A 22,012-nucleotide genomic window follows, 5' to 3' on the forward strand; every position below is an offset into this window, starting at 1 on the left:
TTTTTCTGATTGCTTTAAAATTTTTCTTTTTTATTTAGTTTCCAACAACTATGATGAGCATAGTTTCTTATTTATCTTGCTGAAAGTTGGCTGAAATATTTGATTGCTAAATTGGGGGGAATTGGGGGACATTATTTCTGTAAGTATTTTTCATCTCCAAGCTTCTCTCCTCTTGAGACTTCAGGTACTTGGGAATTAGATATTTTGCTATTGTCTCACAAGTACCTGAGGCTTTTGCTGTTCAAAAAAAAAAAAAAAACGTTTCTGGGGATCTCTGGATGGCTCAGCAGTTTAGTGCCTGCCTTCGGCCCAGGGTGCGATTCTGGAGACCCACATCTGGCTCCTTGCGTGGAGCCTGCTTCTTCCTTTGCCTATGTCTCTGCTTCTCTCTCTCTCTCTGTGTCTCTCATGAATAAATGGATAAAATCTTAAAAAAACAAAACAAAAAGAAAAACAAGAAAAAAATGTTTCCTCTTTACAGATTAAATAAATTTTATTTATGTATCTTCAAGTTTAACTGACTCTTTTCTCTGTCATTTCTATTCTGATGTTATACCAATACAGTAAATTTCAATATTTCAGATATTGTATTCTTTCAGCTAGAATTTTCATTTGGTACTGTTTTGTGGTTTCTGTACTCTTACTTAGTTTTCTAAATTCATTATGAAGAGATTTTCTTTATCTTATTGAGCATAAATGCTATCTGTTCTAAAGTCCTGGTCTTCTACTTCTAACATCTGGGTTATCTTGTGTGTGGTCTCTGTTGATGGTTTCATCTTCTGAAAATGGGTCATATTTTCCTTGTTGTTCATGTCAACTAATTTTGTATTGCATCCTGAATATTGGGAATGATGCAGAAATTCTCAAGTCTTTTTATTACTCCAAATTGTTGATTTTTAGAGATATTTGGATTTGGATATTTATTACTTGTTGGTTTTGTTTTAACAAGTAATTAACTTGGCTAGATTAAAACTATAAATGCTGCACTTTGTAGCAGCTTCCATCTCAGTTTAATTATTTTATCTTTAGCTTGGCTGTTTGGTGGCTGCCCCGAGCATCTGTGTTTCAGGGTCTTCCAGAGATTTTGGCAGAATGAATTCACAGAATTTGTGGCTTACCCTTCTGGCTCTCTCCTTATGGGATTTCCCTTTTACTTTTTGGCAGTTGATGTTGCACTAAACAGTCCTCTGGCCATTCAAACCTCTGAGTTTTCTAACAGATTTTCTGCCACTCTGTTCATCATGGACAATGGTCTGTCCTTAGGCTTACGGCATAGAAACAGGAGACGCATCATGAGCCAGTTCCTTCTTTCAAAGTCCACTCTTTTCCAGAATCTCCTGCTTGGGCTCATAGTCCGAGATTTCAGGTAGTTTTTTTGTTTTGTTTGTCTTTGTGTTGTTTCACTTTTGTTTTTGATGTAGAGTTTATAGCTGTTATATAAGAGAGGCTCAGTCCACTGGGAACTGACATGGCTATAGAAGCAACACTTGTGGTTCTAATTTTTTGAAATTTTAAAAACACATAGAACTCTTAAGTCTCTAAGAAAAGAAGTTCAATTATAGTGGCTATCATGTCAAGGAAAGTAGATAAGTATTTCAAACAGTTGTATTTTCTATTGAATTCAATCCTACTTTATTTTCATTGCCTTCAAGAGAGTCAACATCCTAATATAATTCCACTGCTGCATTTTATTGTTTTAACTGCTGGCATGTTTTAAGCCTGGAAGGATGTAATTATCTACAGTTTAGCTAGTGGTAGTATTTCAAACTTATAGCCCTTAGAGATGGAATAAATTGAAGTGATCCAGGTAAACCCTCTAATTATGCAAATGAGAAATTAAAGACCAAATGATTATGTGATTTAAACATTAACACAGATGGGAATTAAAGATTCCTGATGTTGCATGTCCAATGAAAGCTATTTGGATTAGGGGCACCTGGCTGGCTCATTTGGAAAAGCATGTGACTCTTGATCTCTGGGTCATGATTTCAAACTCTACATGGGGTATAGAGATTACTTACATAAATATAAACTTAAAAAGGTTTATTTGGACCATATCCTTAGGGATTTTACTTCCGTAGTATATCCTAGGGATTTTACTTCTGTTGTATATCACTACATATTACTAACTCTATCTACTCTTTCTGTTGGATATCTTTAGGACCGTATTACTTCATGAGCTACTAAGAATCACAGAGGTTTCTGAGTAGTTGATATGCATAGGGCAATACTGGTATAAGTTGAAAATTAAGTTAGATAATATTTATAAAAGCACATCTTAAGAGTTCTCGGTACAAAGTTAGTGTCCAATATATACTTATTCTTCATTTTCTTCTTACTTCTCATCTTTCTTATTATTAATTGCTCATACAAGAGATTTGAATTCAGGGAAACCAAGGGTAAGTATCACTCCTATTCTTTTTTGGAAACTTTGATTTTCAAATATTAGTGCAACTCTCCCATTTTCCCATCCTTTCTTCTCCCCTTGTCTTGTTTACTTACTATTTCACTGCCTTCTCACAACAACTAACTTCAAAGAGACAGGTAAGTAAGCAGGGTGAGGTCAGCAGAATCTCAAGCTATGGTTAGTGAGAAAGGACTAACTGTTCTCACTCCTTTCTAAGCTAAAGAAATTGAGAAAGAAAGAGAAATAGAGAGAGTGCAAGCAATAGCACTGGTTTAAAAATAGATTTAAAGTCAAAGAGCTTCTAGCTCATCCCTGTATGTAGCTTTGCCTCTGTTTTAATCACCTTTTAATAAAGATTATAATACTAATCCAGGGATAGGAAAACTTCACCTATAAAGGGACAGATAGTAAACATTTTAGACATTGTGCACTGTTTCATATTTTTCTTTTTTAAACAGCTTCTTTAAAAATGTAAAAACTATTCTTAGCTTGGGAGCTGTACAAAAACAGGTGGCAGGTTGTAGTATGCAGACTTCCGTATGTTAGACGTTCTATTGTCTAATGTTGAAGAACGAGATGACATGATACACATGAAAACACATTGTAATTCATAGTATAGATAGGAGATATGTGTGGTATTATTATTAATGACAATAATTGCCCCTTGTCATTGCGGGTGGGGGGGGGAGCCAAAGGCCTGAGGGAATTGGACATAGGTAAGGTAAGCTTTGATAGAAGGAATAATGGAGAACAATTCTGAGCCAGATTAGTATATGGGTGACACTGTTTTCCAAGGACCAGCATAAGATCCCAACCAGAATACCATGCTGCAAGGCAAGACAGAGGAAGCACCAACACACACACACACTTCACAATGTTTTTCCACAGCTAACCTTTGCATAGCTAATCTGGCTGCTTTGGAATTAGAGGAAAATTCATGTAACCAACAGTCATAGTCCTCCCTAGCAAGGAACATGCCATGATTTGGTGTTTATTATAACTTAATTGAAAATAATTCTTAAATAAAAGTTAAATGTCTAAGTTCCTATTTTTAACAATTCACTTAATAGTCTTTCAAGTGATCATTGCAAATAAAACGAATGAATGATCATACACTCTCAGTTTTCACTGCTGCATTTTAATGAGCATAAATAGAAAGAATTATATCTAGACTTTAAATGCCTTATTAATCATAAAATTTTTCTGGAGGAAACAAAGAAAACGGTTTCCCAAGAATCAAGTCTTGCTTGATTCAAGTTCATGGACAGTTATTTATCACTGGTAACATTAAAAATTATACTAATTTTATTACTTTATTTTCCCCAGGAACTAAAAAGGTATATTTTATTCTTAAAATAATAACATCCTCTCTGAAGCATAGGGTCTGAGAGGATTTGCAAATCCATGACTCACTCTGACAACTGGAGGTCAGCAGATTATGTCCCCGTGTGCCCGTAGAATTTCATACACAGACGTCATTTTGAGCAGTGCTGGCATGATGCTGAACGGTTTCTTAGGTATTGGAGAGCCTGTGCCATCCACCATTGTTGAGTTGTAATTCACATTATCTCTTAGTCATGTCTAAAATTGGAAGCAAGTAATTAAATAACAAATATCATGCATCACAGAACAGGCTGGATAATCATGTTAAACACATTGACTAATTCCCTAACTTAACTATTTGATGTAAAAGAGGAAGCACTGCGTCAAATGATGAGGCATAGGCATCATAAGTTATATGAAGTTGAGGGAAAGGGGGAAAATGTGCTAGAATTCCCAGCCACAACCCCAGACAGAATAATATCAATAGAATCTGATGGTAGAAGAACCTAATACAAGTCAGAAGCACCGTCTTAAAAATGTATTTATGAGTCACAACCTATTCACATTTCTCATAGGATTTACTGACTTGTATGACTAACATTAGGACTTTTAAAATGACATTGAAAATGAAAGATTGACTTTTTCTCCGAAATGTAAAATGCAAAAATAACTAAATTAGGCCAGCAAATCTTCCTGTTTATTAATGCTTACTCCGTGGCCTTGATCCACGTTCTCTCTGCTGGGGATGCTGTTTGTCATACGTGTGGCCCCCTCTCTCTTTCTTCTGGTTGCTGCTCAAAATGTTCCTTTGTCATTGAGGCCTTCCTTAACCAAAATATATCAAAATATGTTTAAAAATATATATATAATCAATATATGTATAAAAACAAAAATATATCACCACCCTCATATACTTCATCCCCAGTCATTTCTAGCCCTTCGCTCTGTTTTGTTTTCCTCATACTACTCAAGTGACATAAGCTATGTTTATTTCTTTGTTTCTTAACTTTCTCCCCCTTTCTTTTTTTTTCTCCCCCTTTCTTAAGTTCCACAACAACAGAGTAGGGTTTTTGTTTGTTTTTTTTTTCTATTTGTCCACTATTCTGCCCCCAGTGGATAGAACTCGGCTTGGGGCATAGTAGATGCTCGACAATTATTAAATAGTAGTCACCATTAGAGATAGAATCTGTGGGATATGGCAATAGACGCAAAGTGGTGAAGGGGGACAAAAAAAGTGTTTTTGTTTTTCCTGATTTCCCATCAGTAATCTTACGTCTTTCTAAAACAGGAAGATTTGCAGTTAATCTAAGGTCACACTGGAGTGGGATGGGCCCATATCCATTAAGACTGAGGTGCCTCAAGGAAGAGAAGAAACACAGAAACATGTGGGGAGAAGGTGGCCGTGTGACAACAGAGACAACAATTGAAGTGATGCTTCTACAAGCCCCGGAATTCTCTCCTGCAGATTTCAGGGTGAGCATGGCCCTGCGGTTGCCTTGATTTCAGACTTCTAGCTCCCAGAAAGATATAAGACAGTAAGTGTTTGTGGTTGTAAGCCATCTAGCTTGCAGTCTTTTGTTACAGCAGCCCCGTGAAACTAATACTTCTCCCTCTGGCCCGAAGGGAGAAATGCTCAGAACCCAGAGATGATAGCACCTATGGCCTTTGAGGGAGGGTACAGACAGCCTCCAGGGACTTGGCAGATTGAGAGTCAGAAAAATAAACATTCCAATTCTCTGATCACCTGCTAGCGCCTTCCCTTGGTTGAACTTCACTGGGTGGCGGAGGGCAACTGGAGCCCCTGGTGTGTATCCCTAGGCAGCCAGGCAGAGAGACACTGTATCCCTAGGCGTCAGCCAGGCAGAGAGAACACAAAAGCAGAAGGGGACTCAGGAAAAATACGATATCCAACACAAAGTTGCTGAACAATTTTGCGACACCTTATCTTTCTTGCCTCATCTCCTGTCCTTTTTCTACATGCCCAGTAAGATCGGACACCAGGACTACTAGCTGCCACCCAAGGCACCATCATGCGTTCTGCTATCACATGTTTGCTCACATGGTTTCTTCTACTGGAATATTTACTATCCTCACAATAAATAAATATTATAATAAATAAATAATAATAATAATAAATAATAAATAAATATTCTACTGGAATATTTACTATCCTCCGTCTCTCAAAATATAACTTGTCTCCCAGGCCCTCTATGAAATGTCCTGAGATCCACCAAAGCGGAAACCCCCTGCATTGTAGCTCCAGTACTTCTGAATTTATAGTTCTACAATCACACCCACCAAAATCACCTACTATTGTAGTTAGACATCTGTCTTCTCTCTTTAATTGAGATATTCCTCAGGGCATGGATCATGATATATGCATCGTTTATGACCGTTCACCTATATATTTCATGACGATGTGCACAAAGTAGGGATTATTATCTACTGGTTAAATAGAAGATGATAATTTTAATATTGGAGTGAAATTTAGTGCCATCCAGTTCAATCTGCCCATTTCACAGAAGTAAAACTGAGGCCCTAGCATTAGACAATTAATGGCAACATGGGACTAGGATACAAACATAAATTTACTTAGTCTGGAGCTTTTCCATTATATAATTATGGGATTAAAGCCACCATCCTCATAAAGCTCATAATAAGAACTTCAAAGTCTTATCAAGATAAGAAAAATAAAATGCAAATGAGTTAGCAAAATGTGAATAAAGAGCTTTTTAAGACACTTGCATATTGAGATTTTTTTTTTTTAGGTATTTGAGAAAATATTTTGAGCTTTATTGATTCCACAATGTTTGAGAAACAGCTTGTGGTATTTAACAGCCCCCAAAGGCAGTTGGGTTCTCCCATTCCAACCTGGTAGCAAGTGTGTTAAGAAATAAATAGATAATTATCTTCCATAATTTAAGAATAAATATAACCGAATGGCTTAAACTGTCAGCTTAAAAAGTTTCAGAATCATTTAATCCTTTGCTAGATGTTGCAAACAAAATGGAAAAGCCAACTTCAAGCAGCCCGCAAATCAGAAGGGCCCATTCCTTATCTCTGTTATATAAGGCAATCAACTTTCTTGTGTGACAAGAACAAGATAATGCGTTTCTTTTTCTTTTTTTATTAAAGATTTTATTTACTTATTAGAGAGAGAGAGAGAGAGCAAGCATGAGTGGCAAGAGGGGAAGAAGAAGAGAGGCAGAGGGAGAGGGAGAAGCAGACTCCCCATGGAGCTCAACCGTGGGGCTCCATCCCAGGCCCCCAAGATCATGATCTGAGCTGAAGCCAGATGCTTAACTAACTGAGCCACCCAGGGGACCTTATTCCTCTTTTTTTTATATATATATATATATATTAAACTTGGCTTATTCTTGCAGTAATTGATACCATACCTGCTCAATGACAGGTATTTCTGCTTGGGAAAACAAAGAAAATGAAAAACCTATAAAGCGAATGAACTTTCACTTCTGTAGTGATGTAGTTCAGGAAGTTTCCAAGGCCACCTTCAGTTTCACTGATTCTCTAGGACCTTTAGAACTCGGCAAACATGCCTACTCATGGGAAACGTTTATTACAGCGCAAGGACACACAGATTACCATCGGTAACAGGCAAACCTATACAAGGCACACTTCCAGAGAGACCAGGCATGAAGCCACCAGCTGTCCTCTCCCAGGGGAATTGCCCGAATAGTGCTTATTTCTCCCAGCAACCACGTGTGACAACATAAATGGCATACTGCCAGCCCCGAAAGCTCACCAAGCCTTGGGGTCCAGGGTTTTTATTGGAAGTCAGTGATGTACACATGGCTAACCACCCAACCACCCATGTGATTACTCTTAGTTCCCAGCACCTCCAGAGGTCAAACTGATATCACGTGACCTAAGACCTCCCACCATAAATAACACTGTTCACATAGACTATGCGGCATGGCCTAAGGACTCCAGGTCAACAAAGAGACTCATTTCCTGCAGGCGGAGCCTAGGGGGGACTCCTAGGAGCTGGGGGCAAGGATCAAGTCTTTCTGTAGGCAAGGTTAACCTTGACTACATAAGTGTCTCTTGTAAACTTAGAGTATAGATTTCTAAGAGTATAAGGTGCTTATCCTGTTGTTTCTGCCCTGAGCCTAAGGTCTTCAATCTGAGCTTCCAGGCCTTCTCAGTCCATGGCAGCAGGCTGTGTCTGTTATTTTTCATGGTGCTCTATGGGCGAAAAGAAATCCCTACTAGTAATTAGGTCCAAACAACTTACCAGTAGTTGTTTTCATGGTGTCCAAGAAGAGGTGATGCTGTGATTCCTTGAAGAATTTTATTTTACTTTATTATTTTTAAAGTAATCTCTGGGGCACCTGGGTGGCTCAGTGTTTGAGCCTCTGCCTTTGCTTCAAGTCATGATCCTGGGGTCCTGGGGTCGAGTCCCGCATCGGGCTCCCTATGAGGAGCCTGCTTCTTCCTCTGCCTGTGTCTGTGCCTCTCTCTCTGTGTCTCTCATGAATAAATAAATATAATCTTTTAAAAAATAAAAATAAAAAATAATCTCTACCCCCAATATGGGGCTCAAACTCATGACCCTGGGATCAAGAGTCACTTGCTCCACCAACTGAGCCAGCTAGGTAACCCAAGAATTTTGAATATCCCACGGTGCCCCTAGGAGTTTGCTCTTGTGCCTCAGGGCAAGTTGGGACATAATTTGAGAACCATAGTTCCATATAATGCTTAAGTCACTAAGGAGACTATTTTGTCATTGTTTCTGTCCTTTAGAGATGCTTTGTTGAAAAGTAATATATGTGCCGAATGCCAGGAACTGAGCTTCCCCATACAGGTAACATATGCTCTGGAGAGTTTAAAGTGTTTCTCAGATGTTTTAAACTTAATAATAAAGGAAAATTGGGGGAAAGGATTTTTTTTCTCCATTGAACGAATTAGTAAGCTAAATTTTCCAGAGCTTGACATAGGATCTAATAGACATTAAGAAAATGTTTCTTAAATTGAATTGTAACACAAATAGGAAAACTTGCTTAGCTTAACTGTCACAAGGACACATGCAAATGACATCTATTAACACTAAGCCTATTTCTCTGTTCATTAGGATGAATCTATTTTACTCTTTTAAAAAATCTTTTTCTCTCTTGTCCAATCTAAAAGCAATAATATTTTGGAAATTTTAGGAAGAAGAGAATCATAACAACATCAACCTTATACAATAACTTCTATTAATTTTGTCCTTATTTTGTAATATATATGCCTACATAGTTGTAAGCGTATCACACACTACATGGTTGTTGGTTTTTTTTTTCTTTTGCCTTTTTTAACTTAACATCGTTTTGTAAACATTTCCCATTGTTCTAAACAAATCTGGTCTGAATAACCTTTTACTTCTTCCCTAATTTGGAAGCGATTTCCTCTTGCTAAGAAAAATCTCTATGCTTCAGAGTTAAAAGTATTGTTTTGTACAAGTGCATCTTTGGCTCTGTTACTTTGATGCTTGATTATACTTTAGTTTGCACAAAATTATTTCCTTCACTGTGAATCACCTAGCAACGGTGGTACTGGGGGCTGTACAGAAAGATTTATCTTGCTCTTGCTTACCGAACCAGTGAAGCATTCCAGTCTCAGGTCCAGGGAGGAGCCAGGGTGTAAATTCTCCTGACTTATGCTATAAACAAAGCCTGTCAGGGGAAGGCTGTGACTTGACATCCTTTTTAGAAAGAGAAGCTAAGGAACAAAGAGAACATATCTCTCTATTCATGTCGCTATATGCCTTGGGAAGAGGAGGTTGGGGATTCCATATGCAGAGCCAGGGCTGACATATTTCTGGAAAACCATAGCCACGATCATAGAAAGTTTGAGTTACCTTTAAACTGCAAAGTCTTGGTGACTCCTTCAGTGGGGAGGGAACCGAACCAGTTCTCTGTCCAGGAAGGGTCAATTTTGCAGTTAGCGGACCTCTTTTTGTCTTAAGGAGCTTCCACGGTGTGGGTTGAGAGACGGGATTTCCTTGGCAGAGTACTCGTCTGGGAATGAGTTTGTGCACTCAAATAGATGAATGAATCTGTGTTTTAAAAATCAAGGATTGGTATTATGGATGTAGAGGTATTAATTATGACTGAGTTTATCTCCGAAGACTTTTAGATCACTATTGTCACTTTGGAAGAGGCAAAGAGGTAACTCAAGAAGAGTAAGATGAGGAAAGGAAGCTGTCAGAACCATAACTTCAGGAATAGAGAATCGTAATGACGTAATGCTACATTGTAAATATCCAAAGGGTAATTGACAGTCAATATTTGATCTTGCCCTTTTTTAAAAGAATGTACTTATTAATTAAAAAGTGAGATGTTATTTACAGCATTTTGAATTAAAAAAAAAAATTCCTTAGAATGTTTAGAAGAGTAGACTCTCTTGTAGCCTCATTATTGATGGGACTATAAATCGGTGCTAAGATTCTGTGATAATGGGGATCCCTGGGTGGCGCAGCGGTTTGGCGCCTGCCTTTGGCCCAGGGCGCGATCCTGGAGACCCGGGATCGAATCCCACATCAGGCTCCCGGTGCATGGAGCCTGCTTCTCCCTCCGCTTGTGTCTCTGCCTCTCTCTCTCTCTCTCTGTGACTATCATAAATAAATAAAAATTAAAAAAAAAAAAAAAAAAAAAAAAGATTCTGTGATAATATGTGCCAAGAGCCCCAAAAGTACATCTACCCCTTTTTTGAAGCAATTTAATTTTTAGGACTTTATGCTATGGTATATTAGGAAGGTAACAAAGGTTATATGCTAATATACGCAAATATTAACATATGCTAAATATTACATATCTTTTTAGAAAATTTATTAAGATTTATTTTATTTTATTTATTTTTATTTTTTTAAGATTTATTTTAAAGAGAGAGAGAGAGAGAGTGAGCCTGTGAGTAGAGGGAGGGGGAACGAGGGCGAGGGAGAGAGGCAGACTCCCTACCCAATGGTGAGCCTGACGCAGGACTTGATTCCAGGACCCAGAGATCAAGACCTGAGCTGAAATCGAGTTGGTCACTTAACCAACAGAGCCACCCAAGCACCCCTAAGTGTTATATATCATAAAATCATAAGTAATCTAATTTGAAAAATAAAATAGAATTGATTAAATACATTATGATGCATGTATGTTGTAAAATTCTATATGGTCATGAATCATGCTGATGTACAGATGTTTTGACTATATGGAAAATATTCAGGATATATTACTAAGGGAAAAAAGCAGAAAAAGGGAATATACCACTTAATATATTCTTATACACATAGATGCAAACACTTGAACGAAATATCTCAATACAGTAACGATGTATAAGTGGTTATTTTGGGTAGTAATAGATAAACTTTGTCCCCTCGTTTCTTGCTGCTGTCCTTCTCTTCTTCCCTCCTTCCTTTCTTTCTTCCTTCTCACTTTCCTCCCCTTCCTCCTTTCCTTATGTTCCTTGTCCTCCTTTTTATTCTTGGTTTCATCTACATTCCAAGCATTTAGGCTTTTATCCTAGAAGTTGAAGGAATACACTGTGTGGTTTTTTTTTTGTTTTTTTGTTTTTTTGTTTTTTTTTTTTTAGCTTTATTTTATAAAAGCCTGTTACTTGGATTTAGGGAACTTAAGGTAGAAAAAGAAAGGGAAACCATTGTGTCCCTTTCTTTTCTTCTTGGTGCTCTTTCCCTTAATGTTCCAGGCTCTCTTCCTCCACAGGTGAAGAAGAGAGAACAGGAAAGTGAGGATCAACATTCCACTGTGTCTTTCAGGAGCAGACCTAGAAGACCACTCCATCCTGTTCATTCCTCTTCAGGAGTGAATTAGTATGTGTGGATTTTTAAAATATTTATTTATTTATTTATTTATTTATTTATTTACGTATGTATGTATGTATTAGAGAATCTTAGGCAGATACTGTGCTCAGCAGGGAGCCTGATGGGTGGCGGGGGGTGGGGTGGGGGTGCTCTATCTCACACGGAGATCGGGATCTGAGCCAAAACCAAGAGTTGGATGCTTAACTCACTGCACCACCCAGGTGCCACAGGAAATGAATTTGTTTTAAAAATTAAATGATTTCTATTTCTTCTTGCTTGTTTGGATATCTGAAAGACTGGTAGAGAAACAAGTCAGGTGTTTGCTATATAATTATTTTATAATATTTAAATGTTATGCATTTCTTCTCCACAGCAGGCAAGAAATTAGTTTCACCTTTACCGTGTAAAATTAAAATGAATCATAGCTTTTCTGACATCTCATAACATTTTTCTAATAAGTTAATAAATCTCAGCTTTTTAATGTTCAAATTAATGTCTGAAGAAAAATTTTCAAGGGCACCAAAAGTAAGTCATGTTTAAAGGCCAAGATAAAAAAGGGGGGGAAAAAGGAAAAAAGGGGGGGGGGGGGGCCGGGCCCGGGCCCGGGGGGGGGGGCCCCCGGGGGGGGGGAAAGGGGGGGGGGGGAAAAAGGGGGGGGGGGGCCGGGGGGAAAAAAAGGGGGGGGGGGGGGGAAAAAAAGGGGCCGGGGAAAGGGGGGGGGGGGGGGCCCCCAAAAAAAACCCCCCCCAAGGGGGGGCCCGGGGGGAAACCCCCGGGGGGGGAAAAAAGGGGGGGGGGGGGGGGGGGGGGAACCAAAGGGGGGGGGGGGGGGGGGGCCCCCCCCGGGGGGGGGGGGGGGGGGGGGAAAGGGGGGGGGGGGGGCCCCCAACCCGGGGAAAGGGGGGGGGGCCCGGGGGGGCCCCCGGGGGGGCCGGAAAAAGGGGGAAAAAGGGGGGGGGGGGGACCGGGGAAAGGGGGGCCGGGGAAAAAAGGGGGGGAAAGGGGGGGGGGGGCCCCAACCGGGCCGGGGCCGGGGGGGAAAGGGGCCGGGGGGGAAGGGGGGGGCCCCCCGGGGGGGGGGGGGGGGGGGGGGCCCCCCCCCGGGGCCGGGGGAAAGGGGGGGGAAAAGGGGGGAAAAGGGGGGGCCCCCGGGGGGGGGGGCCCCCCCCGGGGGGCCCCGGGGGGGGGGGGGGGCGGGGGGGACCGGGGGGGAAAGGGGCCGGGGGGGAAAAAAAAAAAAAGGGGGGGGGGGGGGGCCCCCGGGGGGGGGGGGGGAAGGGGGGCCCCGGGGGGGGGGGGGGCCCGGGGGGAAAAAGGGGGGCCCCCCCCCCCCCCGGGGGGGGGCCCCCCCCCCTTTTTTTTTTTTTTCCCCCCCCCCCCCCAAAAAAAAAAACCCCTTTTTTTAAAATTTGGGGGGGGGGGGCCCCCCCCCCCCCCCCCCCCCCCCCCCCCCCCCCCGCCGGGGGCCCCCCCCCCCCCCCCCCGGGGGCCCCCCCCCCCCCCCCCCCCCCCCCGGGGGGTTTTTTTGGGCCCCCCCCCCCCGGGGGGGGGGGGGGGCCCCCCCCCCCCCCGGGGGGGGGGGTTTTTTTCCCCCCCCCCTTTTTTTTTTTTTTCCCCCCCCCTTTTTTTAAAAAAAGGGGGGAAGGGGGAAAAGGGGCCCCCAGGTTCCCCGGTGGGGGCCCCCCCCGGGCCCCCCCCCCCCCCCCCCCCCAAACCGGCCCCAACCCCACCCGGCCCCCCCGGGGGCCCCCCCCCCGGGGCCCCGGGGAGGGTTTCGCCTTTTTTCCCCCCGGGGTTTTTTTGGGGGGGCCCCCCGGGGGGGGGGGGGGGGGGCCCCCCCCGGGGGGGAAAAACCCCAAAGGGGGGGGCCCGGGGGGAACCCGGGGGGGGGGGGGGGGGGGGGGGCCCCCCCCCCGGGGGGGGGAACCCCTTTAAACGGGAGCCGGAGCCGGAGCGGGAGCCGCAGCGGGAGCCGGAGCGGGAGCCGGAGCGGGGGGCCCGGGGCCGCGGCGGGGACGGGGATGCCCCGCTGCACGCGCCCGCCGAGCCGGAGCCGCAGCCGGAGCCGCAGCCGGAGCCCGGGCCCCGCGCCCGCGCCGCCGACGAGCTGGTCCTGGACGTGCTGGGCCCGCGGCGCCCGCTCTCCGCGCGGAGGCAAGTGCTTTGCTCCGTGTTCTGCGTGGAGAACGACCTGCCCGAGGCCCCCGCCGCCGAGCCGCAGCGCCCGCCCCCCGCGCCCGCGCCCGCGCCCGCGCCCACGCCCACGCCCACGCCGCGGGCGCCCCCGGTGACCAGCGCGCCCCCCGCGCCCCCCGCGCCCCCCGCGCCCGCCCCCGACGGCGGCAGCATCGAGCTGGACTTCTACCTGGCGCCCGAGCCCTTCCCCGCGGCGCCCGGCCTGCCGGGGGCGCCCCCCTACCCGCAGCTGGCGGGGCTCGGGGACCCCTACGGGCCCCTCATGGTGCTGATGTGCCGGGTGTGCCTGGAGGACAAGCCCATCCAGCCGCTGCCCTGCTGCAAGAAGGCCGTGTGCGAGGACTGCCTCAGGGTCTACCTGAGCTCCCAGGTGAGCGCCCGCCGCCGCCCCCTCCGCGCCTTCCCGCGCCCCCCCCCACGGCGCCCCTAACCCGACGCGACCTCCCTCCGCGGGAGCCTCCGGCTTCAGCTGCAGCCTGCTGCAGGGGACTGTCGCCTGTTCATGTCTTTTTCCCCCCCCCTTTTTAAAACTAAACTGCCAAGCAGGAGCTTGGGCGACAAGGGTGCCTCCTGGGCCTGGTGTCCCGGAGACCGACAAAGAGTGGCCCCAAAGTGCCTTCAGGTTGCATGGAGTTGGCCAAGCGAAGGACTGGAATTAATATTTTAGGCCCTGTCCCCTGCACCCCCCCCCCCATGAGGGAGTTTTTGATGCTGCTCCACTTGTATGTGGACGAGAAGTGTTACTTACTTTTTTCATTCATTCATTCATTCATTCATTCATTCATTCATTCATTTATTCATTCATTTATTCAGGCCTGGGCCCTTGCCCACTAGCGGCTTCCTTCCTCCCCAGCAAAGTGAGGTACTTCTCCTCCCCGAAGCTGGGCCCAGGCGGTACTTTAAGAGGGAACAGAACCGAGCAAAACAAAGAGCAGCGAGGCCAAGAGGTTTAACAAAAAACAAGCAGTGCTGACACTCTCCTCCCCAGCTCCTTATTTGAAAGCTTGTTTTTTTTCTTGGAAAGCTGCAGAGTGCATGAGACCAGCTTCCCCTCACCGGTGGGGAAGGACTTTTTCCAGCAGTTTCCAGTCTGCCGGCCTCTGTCGGTGTTGAGCACCATCTGGAATGCCCTTTGATCCCCTGTCCGATTGGCCTACTTGGTCTTTGCCAAAACCCTGGTGGTTCAGGTGCCAACTTTTTTGGCAAAGTCTTAGGCCCCTGCTTACATACTTGCAAAACACTTCCGCGTGTGTTGCACGCACTGCAGTTGTTCCTTCTGTATCTGTTTGCTTGGCCGGACTGTGAGGTCACTGTCTCGTATGTGACAGTTTTATGTCCACTGCCCTTCCCGTCATAGGGTTTCATGACACTGGTCGCAGCGTTCGGACCGGGATCCCACACGGGGAGGTTCCTCTGTGTTTGGTGGGTAATCCACGCTGCTGTGTGGACTCAGAGTGTGTCCTGTGCCCGACCAAAAACCCGAAGGGAAACTTGGAATGGAACGTTACACAAACAGTAAGGTGGCCAAGACGGTGGAGATTATCCAAACGCCTGGAAGAGGCCGGTGTCTCTTTCATGCTTTAGCCCCAAACAGATACTTAAACCGGCAGGAATGTCTGCTCTCATTGTGGTAGCTGCTCTGACATCATCGGCAAGCAGATATCGGTGCCATCCCGGTGCAGATCCCTGGGGTGGGATTCAGACGTTCCCAAGATAGGGGCCCTGCTCCAAGGAAGTCACCAGGGGAGCAGATGTGTGAGCAAGAACAATACAAGGTAGCTCCTGATGAGATGTGGACAGGGTAACAATACTTAAAGGCTGGATACAAATGCAGGGGTTTAGAAGTTCAAGGGAGGTAGCCGGAATTGGGGGTGGGGGGGTGGGGTTCTGCATTGCAGTTTGATTTCCTTAAGGTGGGCCCTTTCCCCAAAGCAGATTTTTTTTTTTTTAAATCTCCATAAGTTAGTTTGAGGAAGTCAGCATTTTGATCTGTAGTGGAGAAGAGAAGGAATGGGGAGTGGAGGGGTGGCAGGGTGAGTGTGGCGTCCTGCACAACCACTAAAAACTTCTAGGAGGCGAATCTGAAGCTTGCCTGTCGTCGTCATTAGGATTGTACGAACGTCCCTGATTTTCTTCCAAAGTATGGGACAGAACTTTCAATAAAGAAGAACATGTTTTATTTAAAATAATAAACAAGAAAAATATGAGTCATGCAGGCCAGGCACGCCTCTACCTCAGGGCTTTAGTATTTGTTGTTCCTTGTGCCTGGAATATCCCCCTAGATACCATTCCCTTTGCTTGCTTACTCCTCCCCCTTCTCTCTTTCAGTGGTGCATGCAAGTGTCATCCAAATGGCCTTCCCTGGCCACACTTTATAAAGTTTAGCCTCACTCCATGCTCCGATCTCCCTTTTTTTTTTTTTTTTTTAATTTTCTTCATGGTATTCAGATACTGTATTATACCAAAAGAAAAGAAAAAAGTTTCTTTCCAACGAAGACAAATTGATACATGTTTGTTCCCTGCTGTATCCTTAGCACCTAGAATGCTGTTGGAAGTAGAACAGACACTCAACTAATAGTTAATCGAATTTAGGAAGAACTGAGTGACAGAGAGGATGAGGGTCACCATGGCCAGAAAGTACTATTCTGCTTAGGCACCGAATTCTACTCCGAGCTTCTTAATGTTTAAGACAGAGGACAAAGTCTTACAGCAGACAAAAAGAATAGGTTTGCTAAGTTTGCTATTAAACTTAGAAATATTCTAAGATTTTTTGTTTAGACAGATTTTTGGTTTATATGAAAGTGGCATTTTTCCCAGTTGGACAAAAATGCAGGCCTGTGGTTGTAATATTTCTGGTCTGTGTTAATGCTAAGGTCCCTTCTACTCAAAGGGTCTGTGTTTCCATGTCACTTCACCTCTCTAGGCCTTAATTTCCTCATCGGTGAAATAGAATTGCAGACCATGATCTGCACTGACATACCCGTCCTAAAGCAAAACAAAATCAGACTACAGAGTTGTTTTGTTGCCTTTCTGAGCCAGATCAAAAGGGCACAGTGAGTGCTTTCTTTCTCATTTTATAAGCTTTCTTGGGTTTGACCGACTAAAATCTGTTAAGCCGGAACTTGTGGGGCCCTTACGCTCTTTTAAAAGAAAATGATATATTTGAAAGAAAAAGTTATCAGTGACATTTTTCGTCATTTTTTGAATTTGTGTCCAATAGTGCATTGTTTAGCATCATTTAAGAAAATAGAGGGGAGCCGCCTCTCTTCAGCGTTTTATACAAATATCTAAAAATGCATACTAAATGTGAGTTGGACTATTGCCTGGTTACATTCCCGTTCTTCTATAAGGAGATGCCGAGTTCTTTGAAGGAAGGTATGAGCTTGGAAGGTAAGGACACAGATTTTTAGATGATGTCTTATTTCCACGAGTGCCACCACGGGCTGGATGTGCAACGAAGGCCGGAGAGGAGATTGGGCATTATTTCAGCACAGAGGAAGCAGATTGGGCCATGACTTAAGTACCTACAGACTGAGCATTAGAAATAATTGTTTTATTTCTCAAAACATAATTCTCCAGTCATCACGGTGACTGGGTCTGCAGGGAACCCCTCTTTGTGGGATGGCTTTACAGTGTGGTGTGTGTCATCCACCCTTCACGTGCCATGGTGGAGAGGTGAACTGATAAATCATAATCCTTGGCACTAACTACATGGGTATTGTCGACTCGGAGGCTCTAGAGCGCCATGACCCAGGGGAAGCTAATATATATATATATATATATATATATATATATATATATATATATATATATAATATTAGTTTATATTGCCTGCGTACATAAATCATCGATACTTTCATTGTGGAAGTATTTCCCCGTGACCTGTGGCTAAAGCACACAGTCCCGGGGATGTCTGCAGCCCCTTGCAGGTCAGTGAGCCATTGTCAGCGTTGACCTTCTCAGCTGGTTTGGCCTCTACCACATGTCCCTGGCAGGAAAGGTGGTTGCCTACTTTATTTCATAGAGAGATACCGTGCTTGTTTCAGAAATCCCCCTCTGCTGTCTTTCCTTTGTGATTTTGGTTTTAGACAGGAAAATATGTTACAACACAAAGTATTAATATTTAGCTCTCTGGGTAGAGGAGAGAATTGAGCACACCAAGGCCTGTCTAAAGGTAACAGCTGTCGTGGCTTTCATCGCTCGGCTTCAGAGCGCTCCCAATTGGCAGATGCATATGAGTTGGAATGTATACACCTGTCAGGGGAGTATTAATAGAGACAAGCAACACATTTCTTCTACAGATTGTGAACAAAACAGCTGCGAGATGGTGATGTCTTAAAATGGCAGTTTACTATAGTCACCCTAGAATCAGTGACCTAAGGGTGACATCTTATGTATCCTATTATTAAACTCTGAGTCATGCAGACCTTTATGGGTACAAGTATAACCTACTTTTCCCCCCCGTTGAATCTTAAACCAACCTGTATATTTTTAGACACTAACGTGTTCAACGTGGAGTTTGAATGCAGCCGTCTTCACACAGGTGAATTTTCACATTCCGTCATGCCAGGTGTGATTTCGATAGCCCTGAAAATGTGAAGAAGAATGAGACCGAAATCTGTTAAGCCACTCTCCACATTTGGAAAGTGAGAGTTAAGGCATATGTCAACTTAGGCTTCCGTGCACGGATTTTTGCCTGCTTGTGCTCACGTGTGTGTTTGAAGGGTGCGATAACATTTGCGTTCACACCTCACTGACTCATGCCCTTATTTCTCTCTTCTGTTTCTAATAATAAGTCTCTGATAACTTCTTCATTCCTCTTTAATAATCTTTTTCCTTTTACTTTTCAAAATCTGATTTTAGCTGGCATTTGACTTCTGCAGAGGAGCCTCCTGGTGAGGGCTGTGTTCTGGGCCAGCAGGGCCTAGTCTGTGGGCCGCCTGGGTGTTTCCCTTCCCGTCTCTTCCAGCTGTCTGGAGATGAGGCTGGGAAGCAAAACCCGGCGCTGTGCTCCCCTGCCTAGGAGATCTCAAATAACACGGCGAGTAGGAGTATTACTACTTACCCAGGGCGTCAATGGAAACCTTTAGAGTGGTGATTTTTTTTTTCCCCTTCTGCAGTAGAGCTCAGCTTTTATACTGGAAGCCTCTTTCTTATTCCTGATGTGAGAGAGAGAAAAAAGAGAATTAGGACTTAAGCTCCCAGCTTTATATTGAGTTTGTCATGGGCACTGTCGACAGACACCTGATTGGTAATTTCTTATAATTAATGTATTCATTTATTAGTGTGCCATTTATGCATAAAACAAACATCTCTCGGGTACCAGTAGGCCAAGTACCATGAGATACTCTTAAATGCATTACGTTCCCTCAAGGAGCCATCTTAGGGCCTTCTACATTATGCATGGTGTTTTTTCTCAGCTTTATCAGGTGGTATAAATAAGCTTCTAAGTTGCCAGACAATTGTGGGTCCCTTTTTCTCTCCTTACTTTTTGGGAGGATTTTATTAAACCTATTCTGGAACACCAGTTTACCGTTCAGTAAACATATTACAATTCCTCCTATTATGTTTAAGCCAAGGTAATAAATTCATCTGTTATTTATTTCTTAATATACATATTTCTCAGGGCTTTAATTGTTGGAAATAAAATATTATCAAATAGCTTGCTCCTCTCAAAATATTTACTACTTTTACTTAAAACATCATTTTGCTAAGTTTGTTTTGGATCATTCATGACATTAAGGCAAATCTTTATATTTATAATATTTGAAACATTTGTGTATGTTGTTCAAATTCACTTTGTCAGAAGAGCTTCATCTGATAAACTAAATGAACCTTCCCAAATCAAATTACGTCTTAAAATCAAAAGCGTCTACAGGAAAATTATTTCCAAAGTATGTCATTCTCTTTCCACGGTATCAGTATTATTTGCCTCATCAACTTTGGGGTTATTACCCTTGAGTTTTTAAGTTTCCACAAATAATTTACTTTTAATTCACTTATATATTAAATACCTATTATATATCAGTCGCTGCTGTAGCTGTTGGGGATTCAGAGAACTAACAGATAAACAGATAAAGAACTAATAGATAAAGTCTCTGGCTTCATGGACCTTATATACAAGGCTGGGGGAAGATAGATAATAAAATAAGGAAAAAAATTAGTATATTAGAGGATAATAAGGACTTTGGAGAAAGAGACAATAGAAGGATGATAAGGAATGGTGGAGAAGAGGTTGTTCTGGGTATACTTACAATTGGGGGGGTGGCTATCAGGGAGGGTCTTACAAGGTGACCTTTGGGTAGAGATCTTCGTCGGGGCAGTCAGGGAACAAACCACGAGGCTATTTAAGGAAGGAGTAAGTATAGAGTTCCAGAGATCAGCACGTGCTTGGGGGTGGTCCAGAAACGGGAAGGGGATCCATGTGGCCGAAGCATAGGGAATCAGATGGGGAGTGATAAGAAGCAAACAGCAGGTGTGGGAAAGCTGGTCAGAGAAGACTTTAGGACCCTAGACAATGTGTGTTTCCTCTGAGTGGGATGGGATGCTACAAGACGACTTTGAGCTAACCAGATACAACTTAACCTTCAAAAGAAATTTACTGTGGCTCTTGTGCAGAATATACCATAGGGGTCAAGAAGGGAAGACATCAGGAGACTATGGCAAGGATCCAGAGAGATGGTGTAGTTCAGAGTAGGGTGCTAGAGGTGAGGAGGGCTTGAGCTGGTTAAATTTTGAATGTATCGTGACAATGGAGCTGACAAATATTGCTGATGACTGAGTGTAGGATGAGAGGGAAAGAGCTACGGATGACTCAGGTTTTGAGCCAAAGCCATGAGAAGAATGGGGCTGCCATTTAATGCGATGAGGAATCGTAGGAGGACTAGGTTTCGGGAGAATTGGGAGTTCGTGCTAAGTTTCAGAGGCTGTTTAGACATTCACAAAGGGATACCGGGGAGGCAGTTGGCATCTGGCATTGAGAAGAGGGATGGGAACAAAAGAATAGACATCTGAAAGTTCTGGGCGCGTAGATGGTATTTAAAGCCGTGAGACTAGATGAGATCACCTGGGAAGTGATAGCAGTTAGAGGAGGACTGAGTCTGGGGCCACAGCGACGTTTACCAATATGGAACCTGGGACATGTGAAGGAACCAGGAAGGAGTCTAAAAGGGAGTGGGCCAGTTAGGCAAGAGGGAAACCAAGGTAGAGTGGTTACCCAGAAGCAAACCCATATGGTGCTTTGAAGAGGGAGGGGTGATCAGCTTTGTCTAATGCTTCTGATAATTTCTGCAGGATGAGGGTTGAACTTGACCATCGATTTCCCAACAGGAGGTTATTTGCAACCGTGAACAGTACTGTTTCCATTGGCACTGGTGGGGTTGACTTTCTGATTATAATGGGTTTGAGAAAATAGGAACAGCTCCATTTCTGGGCCGCAGGTAATAGAAGGCTACATGGTGAAGCTCCAGGTCAGGGAGATTGAACGCCTTGCCTTAAAGCACGTGGCTGAGAAATGGTGGAAGTGGGATTTAGGTCCATATGCCTCTAAAACCCATGGGCTTTTTACATTGTTTACATTTATCATCTTATTTCTAAGCTAAATATAGTTGTTCTATTTTTCCTTTAAATTTATATTTGTGTCATATAAAAATCACAAGCCTTCTAGTCCAAGAAGGAGAAGAAACTTAATTACATATTTTGAGGAAGTGGAGGATGCTTGCCCAGGTCCAGGGATGGGATGGCTACCAAACCCGGCCTCATCTTCACGTAAGAAAATCAGGAGAAATTGAGTCAAGAAAAGCTATAGTTGGGCTTACTGTCAAGTTTTAATGGCAACATAATCTCCTATTTCTTCCTGACTCCCTGGCCATTCCTTTTGTTTCCATTTGGGCTTTCTCTTATATTTCCATCTCTTACTGTTGGCCATGTCCTGACCCCTCTTGGTTCACACTTTCTACTCTTAGTTGGACCAGCTTATCCACTCCCAGCGTTTCAGGTAACACCTATGTTCTCTTGACTTCCAAATCTTTTCCTCTAGCCTGCATCATTCCTCACCTTCAGCACCTGTAACCATCTGTCTCCTGCACATGTCCCTTTGTCCCACCCACAGCCACCTTCAACGTCTCAAAACTAAATCTCCCTTTTCTCATTGTCCTTCCCGCACCCTGAAGCTCTGCTCCTCCTTCGGGGTCTCCTTTTCCATCAGCTGTACCCAGGTCAGAAACTTGGGAGTCATCATTGAGTTCTTCTTCTCCCTCACCTCTCACACCTAATTAATC

The 22,012-nt window shown here is 43.9% G+C and overlaps 1 protein-coding gene across 1 annotated transcript in view; it reads left to right on the plus strand.

Moving 5' to 3' along the window:
* RNF217 (ring finger protein 217) overlaps positions 1 to 22,012 on the plus strand; it is a 198,445-nt gene that overhangs the window by 54,874 nt on the left and 121,559 nt on the right. Inside the window, exons 2-4 of the mRNA XM_041732879.1 lie at positions 7,143 to 7,338; positions 8,495 to 8,555; positions 13,480 to 14,103. Of these exons, the coding sequence (XP_041588813.1) occupies positions 7,143 to 7,338; positions 8,495 to 8,555; positions 13,480 to 14,103 (881 nt within the window). The remainder of the gene's footprint in view (positions 1 to 7,142; positions 7,339 to 8,494; positions 8,556 to 13,479; positions 14,104 to 22,012) is intronic.

Source organism: Vulpes lagopus, chromosome 2, assembly GCF_018345385.1.
Source record: "Vulpes lagopus strain Blue_001 chromosome 2, ASM1834538v1, whole genome shotgun sequence".
Classification (NCBI taxonomy): domain Eukaryota; kingdom Metazoa; phylum Chordata; class Mammalia; order Carnivora; family Canidae; genus Vulpes; species Vulpes lagopus.